Source organism: Berghia stephanieae, chromosome 9 (assembly GCF_034508935.2).
Source record: "Berghia stephanieae isolate SIO BIC M18660-M18661 chromosome 9, UCSD_Bste_1.3, whole genome shotgun sequence".
Lineage (NCBI taxonomy): Eukaryota > Metazoa > Mollusca > Gastropoda > Nudibranchia > Aeolidiidae > Berghia > Berghia stephanieae.
In genome coordinates, this window is record NC_088368.1 from 28,915,853 (window position 1) to 28,925,502 (window position 9,650).

The following is a 9,650-nucleotide window of genomic DNA, read 5'->3' on the forward strand; positions in this document are numbered from 1 at the left end:
CCTGTTTCATTCAAGCCTTTACCGCGCAACCGTCTAATGACAGACAACTTCCTGTCCGGTATGCGAGTCGCTGCTAGGGGTGTTAGTGCTGGATCTAGTGGCTCTACATCGGGACAACCTCTTCCAATTCCCCCGGCTGCTGATTTCATGGCAACGTCAACCCCAGTAAGGCATGTCAACACTCGAGCATCACAAGAAAGAGAAAGTTTCGACCCTGACATCCCTTTTCAGCAAGCACAATCTTGTAAGGATCATTTTAAATGAGGTTCTATTATTTAAGAATGCTGTATCAGTCCTTTATAGTCATAAGGTCCGTGGATCCGAATTTCAACTCGTTTTCTGTAACTTTATACAAATAATACCAAAACACTTGCTATCATTTGGGTTGGACGCTAGTCTATCGCACTCTTCGCCAGATCTAAGACAGGTACCAATTGACTGCCGGGTGACAAATGGTTCAGGAAAAAAAAACAAACAAACAAAAAAACGAGGACCACATCCAGGTCTAAAACAGTTCATTTGCCCGTGAGTGAGGATTGCTTTATTAATTCAGCTGGTGGAACGTTCATGACCAATTATATAAAATTGTTTGAATTCCAACTCTTGTCGCCCCAAGTTATTTTTATTAACTTTTTCTTTTTCTTTACTCCCCCCCCCCCCTCCAGTTGATCGTCTTATCCGTTGATAAATGATGAGTAATATTAGATATTTGCAAAAAAAATAACGTTGACGGGAAAAGGACTTGATCGTTTTACAATAATATTACGTTATGAATCCGTGAGCATAAGCGAGATATCACTAAAGGTTGGTACATCCTGACAAGAGATCGTTTTGAAGCGATGGACTAGAAGTAAGGGCCATCTAATGTCTCGTATTTCTAAATAAATAACTTGTGTGTGGCTTGGTGGTCTCGTGGCATATCACTCGCTTTTGTCCCGGCAATTCCCTGGTTCAAGGTCCGCTGGGATGGGACCAAAGTTGAGGTCTTGAAAATGCCTCTTTACTCACATTCTCTTACCTTATTCATGTGTAAAATGTGTACCTGGTCTATAATAGCGTTGTCTCTCGATAAAAAAAATGGTGATAGCGCTTTACAGAGGTGTCATGTCCCGTTTAGACGTTTATTGTTGGCGTTGGCTGAAGATGCCTTGCGAAGCGCTTCGAGCACATTTAGTAGGCATTACGCTATATCAAGATCACGTTTGTTTTAATAAAAATCATTGCAAACAATGATCATGATTTGGTGATCTGAATAATTTGGCCAACAGGCCTGCACTGGTTAGCTCAAGTGCAGAGGGAGTTTTGTTGATATTCAAGTTATATATAGTTACACCCTGAGTCCCGTGTATCAGATGTAACTTATCAAGTAGAATTACCCAAACGGCTATTTATAATTATAATTATATTAATTTTTATTCTTCTTCTTCTTCTCCTTCCTATTATTATTATTATTATTATTATTATTATATTATTATTATTATTATTATTATTATTATTATTATTATTATTATTATTATTATTATTATTATTATTATTATTATTATTATTATCATTATTATTAATGTGTTTATGTGTCTGTAAACAATATCTGGTCAATTTGTGGTGTTCACATCTAAATTAATCCATTTGTAAATTGCCGTTCATTAATACATTAAGATAAGTGGTACTTGATACATTTTATATAATGTGTAGGCCACACTAACATCAGGGAAATCTATGTTGAGGACAATAATAAGTCTTGAAATATTCTGTTATTCACACTATCCTGCTTCTTAAGTACGGTCCTAAATTTAGACGTTCGTCTCGGATGTTGGTTGCTGGAAATCTACATAGCTACGTAAGAGACTTCATTGCTTCAGACACTGTGGCTTGCCTTCTTTTAAAATCAACTGTTTTGAGCGTGGTGAGTGACCGACATCTCGGATGTTGGTTGCTGGAAATCTACATAGTTACGTAAGAGACTTCATTGCTTCAGACACTGTGGCTTGCTTTCTTTTAAAATCAACTGTTTTCAGCGTGGTGAGTGACCGACATCTCGGATGTTGGTTGCTGGAAATCTACATAGCTACGTAAGAGACTTCATTGCTTCAGACACTATGGCTTGCCTTCTTTTAAAATCAACTGTTTTCAGTGTGGTGAGTGACCGACATCTCGGATGTTGGTTGCTGGAAATCTACATAGCTACGTAAGAGACTTCATTGCTTCAGACACTGTGGCTTGCCTTCTTTTAAAATCAACTGTTTTGAGCGTGGTGAGTGACCGACATCTCGGATGTTGGTTGCTGGAAATCTACATAGCTACGTTAGAGACTTCATTGCTTCAGACATTGTGGCTTGCCTTCTTTTAAAATTAACTGTTTTGAGCGTGGTGAGTGACCGACATCTTGGATGTTGGTTGCTGGAAATCTACATAGTTACGTAAGAGACCATTGCTTCAGATACTGTGTTTTGCCCTCTTTTAAAATTAACTGTTTTGAGCGTAGTGAGTTACCAGATAGGTGACAATGATATCAAATATCTCGGACTTGCATTTTGTCCATAGGTAAAGCACTTCACCCACTAGAGTTATATGTAGATGAGCACTTGGCTATAAGCAGAGACAGCGGTGCCATCTGGGGTGTGGCTGAAAGGCTATAGATAGAACGAAGATGACGTCACTCAGGTCTTTGTTATCATTTTTTGCCATCCACGTTTATGAGTATATCTCACTTAACTGTATTAATCAGACTATAAAATTCATGGTTACACATAGTTTTGTGTGTTGGTCCGTTAATATTCCGGATGGCAATGTTATGAGCTTCTTAGCCAAGCGCATACTATCTATAGATTTACGTCTAACTTTAGCAAGAAAGCCGACGTAGTATCTCCAATAAAAAACTATGAACTATCTCGTCTCTTTACTCGACCATACACTCGAATTCACATATTATTATTAAACTATAGCATAAACGTGTTAATGCTGTGACTTAACTATAATGTACGTGTAATACTATACAGTTACTTGGAATCATTTGTTTGGTCAACTCTCGTCGTCTTCTCAAAAGCAAATAATATGACAAAATTGTGCTTATATTAAGATTCCTTACTCTGTTAATTTTATTGTTAAATTTATTGTCTTGGCTTTTTAAAACTATCTCTCTATCTCTATCTATCTATCTATCTATCTATCTATCTATCTATCTATCTATCTATCTATCTATCTATCTATCTATCTATCTATCTATCTATCTATCTATTATTATTATTATTATTATTATTATTATTATTTGGAAGGTGAAATAAAGTCACTAATATCTTAGACCGATATTTGTTTTATATAAGAATCACGGTGTACAATTGACTGAACGCTCCATTATTTCATTATTATAATTAGTATGATACAATGACAAATTACGTTTTCAGAGATTAGATCTAGGTCTATATCAACCCTTGAATGGAAAGTAAAATCGGTATTTTCTTTTAAACATCCCCGGTTAAGGTTGATACGGGATGAAATTCATAATCAAAGAGATTAGAATCACAAACTTTTTGATTTAAAAAAATGAAATTTCATCTTTAAAAAATGTCATTGTTTTCCTTAACAAACATTAGAATTTTTATCCCATTATAATGAGTTAGACTTCAATTCAATTGTCATCACATGGTTGACACCAACAAAAAAAATGTTGAGTCGATGGGCCATGAATGTTTTGATCAGCCCCATGTCCCATTTTCCCATTTTCATAAGTTACGCCGCTGAACAGAGATTTTGTTGTTGTAATATTAGCACAACAGTGCGTCAAATACACGATGTGTACCGTATGAACTATTTTTTTTTTCATATGTCAAGCTGGGGGATTATGAGCGCAATGACATGGTGAATCTCTGAAATGCCCCACCTAATTTTTCATATCTTACTTTTTTCGTGTGTTCCTGGAAATGAATTAACTATTACATTATATTTATTTATTCATTTTTTTTAGATGTGAATATTTTCTTGACAATCCTTTACAGATAAACCGTATGCAGTTTACCCAACATACAGAGCTGGCAATTTTGAAAATCCTTTTAACACTAAAAACGGCAACGTCAGTCCCTTCAAAAATGTGTTTGGAACAGATATCGGAAAATCAAATTCTGGTATTTCGTTCGGCTTCAAAAACGGACAACAAGAAGAATCAATTGCAGATTTGTCTTCAAATGGACGCACAACAGGCATTGGGAAATTTGACAATGATAAAAGCATAAACCACCCTTTTTCATCCATTCGATTAAACCCTATTACTCAGGTTTCGGGAATATCACAACAAAATCCAAATTTTAACACTAATTCACCGTATTCGAAGAACAATAACCAATTTTCAGCCAGAAATCATCCGCTATTTTCATTTGACAACAGAGCAGAAAAGTTTGAACACATGAATCCATTTGAGAAACCAATTCATCGGAATGCTTTCCCCTTACCGAGCGTTAACGAACCGATAACACTCGACTTGGCTGAGGACGAACAGAAACGAGTTTTATTCTTGAAGAACAACAGGAAGCTTCCTCCATCCAGAAATTTTGTTGACACTTTGAGGGATGAACCGTCTTCTCAGAGCAATTATCGTTTCTTGCCCGTTGATAAAGATAAAAATCTTAGTCTACCACCTCTTCCGTCTCTACCCCCTGAAAAGCGTAACGGGGATGAGGTTGGAAAGGAAAACGGTAAAGAAGCATCAAAAGTAACTATTCCGGGTAGTGTTTGGACAAATCCCATTCCTTATGTTAAAAACGGAGCTAACATTGGAAATAATAAAATAGGTCCCATCTCGACAGAAATACCTAACAACTCACCTGTTGTCATAAATACAGTTTTTGATTCAGGAGACTCCTCGCATCAGGAACCTTCAAATACTGAGCATGAACTAGATAATGATCTATCAGGAGTGGCTAAAAGGTTCAAGCAACACGCAGAAGGCAATCGAGACTTTCCCAGAGACGATAAACCAAGCCGGGCTAATCTGCAAGGATCTCCCGATGAAACTCTATTGCAGCCGCCAATGATCCAGGTGAGCTTGAACAAAATCTTGAGTTTGTGCCTAGTAGTTCTGTGCCCAATACGTGCCTGGAGAAGGTACAAAGGCTTTTGACTCTGATAGCAATGCTCAAGAATCACCTGGCGATGACTACTATGAACAAAATGATCAATTTTATATTCAAAACAATCCATGGGGATCACAATGGGGAGAAAATCTTATTTCAAGACGAAAGGGATTCTGGATCCTACGATTCCACGCATGAAAATCCAAACGAATACTATAGAGAAATAGCAAGAAACAACGCCAAAGTAGATGAAGACCGCCATGTGAATGCACACTTGCCCAAGCAGGGTAATTATGACGTTACCGTGGTCACAGACGAGAAAATTACAAAGATTCCAAGAGACAACGAAGAAGTTAATCAAGAGCAGATAACTTCTACCTCAATTGGAAGAAATAATCCTGCAGTGAAGCGTGTTGTGGAGAGAACGATTGACTCAAAGGGAGAAAAGGTTGTGTCTACAGAGAAACGTCTACCGACTGATCACATTGGCTTTATTTTGACTGATGATATTTACGATGATACAACCACTGAAGATGATAAATCAACTAGAGGTGATAATCTCAATAGCCATTCAGGAAACCCCAGTCCGAACAATGTGAATGACGTTGATTACACTAATAAAGAATTGTTACCGGCTATTTCTAAAAAGTTCAATGACAATGATGAAGTAAGCGATTTTCCTTCTCCAGAAACTCGTTTACATGAAATCTCGAAAAAAGACAATGTTGGATCAAAGACCACGAACTCGGTTCAAGACCCTTTGACCCCAGGAATACCTAGTGATACCAGCTTTTATAACACTCAACTATCGAATTATAATAAATTTGATGATGATAACCCATTAACACATGGCGACAAAAATGAACGGCCTCCTCCAGTTGGTTCTGGTTATCCAAACTGGCCGTATACAAGAAATCAAGATATTCATTCCATTAATCAAGATGACGAAAAGTCATATGCAACGGATACTCAAATTGCAAGAGATAAGATAGACTTATACAATAGTAATACTGGTAAAGGAATAGAGTCTGGAGAAAATGATCAACTTAACCCTCCGACAAATGTTGGAGTAAATAGGTCTTTGGGAGATGAAAGAGTCGAATATGTCGATGACAATTTATTATTATCCGATCAGGGAAATGAAGTAACTTCTAATGAAAAATACCAAGATGAAAGCTACTCAAGTCCACCGGCATCTTTAAGAAATGAGAATGGCGAGACACAGGATAATTTTAATCCAAGCGTCAACTTTAAAAATGCAATAGAAAGCAACAATGAATCAGATCAGCCGGAGACGAATTGGGCAGGGAAAGAAACAGAAGCAAATTTGGTTAAAAGACAGGGCGATAGCATATTGGAAAACGATTCAGTCACTTCTGGTATCAATAATATATCTCCCCTAGGTGTACCGGATACTGATGGCAGGAATGGGTGGGACGCACCCAATGAGAGTTATGTACTTGGGGACAATGATGAAATCAGTGACGACCTGAGACTTGGTATCATGAGTGAGGCAGATGCGTCTACACACGACAAGGAAGGCATCGACGGAAATCGAAATGAAAACTCAATTCTTGGGAATGATTGGAAGAGTGAAAAGGGCCCAACAAACAAGAAGAAGTTTTCACGAGAAACAGACGACCATGAGCACATCAATCTAGATAATCTGAGTGAATATCTTAGAGAAACAAACGAAAACGATCAAACCTACGCAAAAAGTGATGACGTCACCAAGAATGAAAGAAATGACCGTGGACAGCCTGAGAAGATAACGGACGGTGTTAGAAATCAAATTGATGAAAATGACATTCCAAATTTCAATGACTATACCTATGAATCCTTCGGTAAATCGGGATTACCTTTTCTAAAAGAGGATGACAAACGCAACCCTAACAATAATGATGAATTTTCAATCAACACAGATCCTGTGTCCTCCAAATTTGACATCCTTAACGCTGGAGAAGGAAGTGTATCCGTGCGCAAAATTAGTAACACATTTGATAACAACGAAGTGATAAAACCTGGATCATCAGACGATTTAGACAATGATCAAACAAATATTGAGCAACCAAGATTGTCCCATGCAGATGACGGTAAAGATTTGCTGCCACACATTTCGGCAAATGCTGATTCATCCCAAAACAGTTCAACAAATGTTGAATCGGATGATAATGGAGGATTTACAGTGAATGGCTTAAATGATAATGAGATCAGTAATGAAGAGTTGCCTTCTTCTTTGGATGCGGAGGACGTCGATCAAGAGTCAAGGACAGAATCTAATGCAGGTAAAATCTTAAGAGTTGTCTCTCATACCGTTAAGTCAAATACTCATGATAGTAAACATTTCTGGAGCAGGCACCTGTGTAAAAATCAAAATATGAGAAGCAGAAAGAAAAACATCAGAACCCCACCACCACCCAAAATATCCGTCTGCCTTGACTGGGGATCGAGCCATTTGACCTATTAATCACCGGCCAGACTGCCACAATTATATGTATGCAATTGTAGCACGCCTGGCCGGTGATCATGAGGTCTGTGGTTTGATTCCCAGTCAAGGCAGACCGATTTTGTAGCCAAAGAGCTGATTGTTGTGACGAATTCAAGCTCAAATTATTCACAAAAGTAAGCGTTTTAGATGAAATTTCTTCTCCCACCATTCAAACATATATTGAACACGAAAGGACGAGAACGAAGACATACTGAAATTCTACGTTGTCTCGCACTCTTTCTTATACATCTATTTGGATTTTTATTTTATATCATATCAATGTCTGCTCCCAAATTTTTCACTTTCATATTCGATCTTAAAATAAACAGACAAACTGGAGTATAATCTCATATCTTTGTTTTCGATGTTTGTAATGATCCAGAGAAGAATTGATAGTGGAAAAGCTTACTCTAGTGAAGAATATCGACCTTTCAATCTAGTTTTCAGCTCCCATTTTTGTGAGTAGATCATACAAGAACGAACAGAATAAAAATTGTTTAGATAAAATAACAAAATACGGGATAGATACGTTTGATTGTGTCATGTCGATCAGATATAAGTATTGTCTCTTGCCGACGAAATAGAAGTATAAAGTGATGATTTTTTTTTTTCAAATAGAAAGAAGTGTTTATTTTGCTTTGAACTCACATTCGGAGCTAATTTTATGGCAATCCTAATACATTCAATCAAGAAGGTAGGGCACTTTGGTTTAAAAATTGGGATCGGCTACACTGCGGGTATGCACTGTTAATATGAGTACTTATCCGAAAGTGGTCAATGAGCTTTAAAGCATCCATATTATTGTTGTGATTGTAGCACCTCTGGTTGGTAATCTGGAAAATACATTAAAATGTTATCACCATAAGGTATTCTCATGCTTTCATTTTTTTCGTTTTTAGCTTACTAAAAGCGTTTAGCAAGTCTTTGATAAAATAAAAATCATTTTAACGGTGATTTGATTATTGGTCTCAAATACATATAATACTCTTTAATTTTTTTTACCAGTTTTAAACTAAAGATTGCATTCAACAAACTTAAAATTCTAATAGTTCAAGTTTTTGAAAGTACATGATATTATGATGTACCACATACACACACACACACACACACACAAACACACACACACACATATATATATATATATATATATAGCTGTAACATTATTTCCTTCCAGATTCTGATGTTCCAGGGGAGGAAACGTCATCAAGCAAATTCTTTAAGCCGGAAAGCTCCTACGACAAATACGAATTTGCCACACCCTCCTCTGACGGATTTTCCGCCGAATCAGCTTTCGTAAAATCAGATAGTCCTCCTTCTAATGGGTTTTCCTCATCATTTGAATCCGTTTTTGGGCAAACCCCAAATCAGCCTGAAGCAGGAAGTGGATCATTCAGGTCTCTATTTCAAAACATAAATCAAGATTATCTTAAGAGTAAAAACCTGGGAGGGACGAGCAGCCTTCAAAACAGAGGCGGATCCAAGGGGTTTTCAGGTGTGTTTGATGGACGAACTAATTTGTTTGATCGACAATTGGGGCAGATAGTAGAGAAAAGACCAAGTTTGAGTCTCTTTAGTAGACGGAAAAGATAAATATTCCGGAAAACTCAGATTTTGTAGAATTATTAATCACTATCTATATTGTAATAATGTTTAAAATTGATAAACTTCCTTGTTTCAATAAAGGCAACAGTATAAAGGAATATTGCTTTTGCAGTGAGTACCTACGTGAAATGTTGTGTTTAATTTGATGTTAATATTGTTTTAAAAACTTCACGTTACCCACAACCTTAATTCGGTATTCTGTTGTGGGGGGGGGGGGGGGTGTCCAGCAAATTTGTAATTTAACGTTAACATTTTAACTGAATTAGTATTACCAATCGGTTAGAATGACTGGTGTGATTTAAGCTAGAAAAATAATAGAAAAATAATCTAATTTCAAATTGCTTTCAATGTTGATATTATCTTCTTCTAATTCATTCCGACATAATATCGTTGAAGCGGTGGGTCACAGATTATCATTAAAACGTCAAACTGCATTGTGTTGTAAAAAAAAAAGCAAGCAATATTTGGAGTGGTCATTGGTCGTATGGTGAGAATCA

The 9,650-nt window shown here is 36.8% G+C and overlaps 1 protein-coding gene across 1 annotated transcript in view; it reads left to right on the forward strand.

Moving 5' to 3' along the window:
* Positions 1 to 9,245, forward strand: part of LOC144979999 (uncharacterized) — an 11,413-nt gene extending 2,168 nt beyond the window's left edge. The window contains 4 exon segments of the mRNA XM_078927432.1: positions 1 to 244; positions 3,993 to 5,106; positions 5,109 to 7,348; positions 8,726 to 9,245. The exon segment at positions 1 to 244 is cut by the window's left edge and continues 20 nt beyond it. Of these exon segments, the coding sequence (XP_078783558.1) occupies positions 1 to 244; positions 3,993 to 5,106; positions 5,109 to 7,348; positions 8,726 to 9,141 (4,014 nt within the window). The 3' untranslated portion in view covers positions 9,142 to 9,245.
* Positions 9,246 to 9,650: the final 405 nt, after the last annotated feature.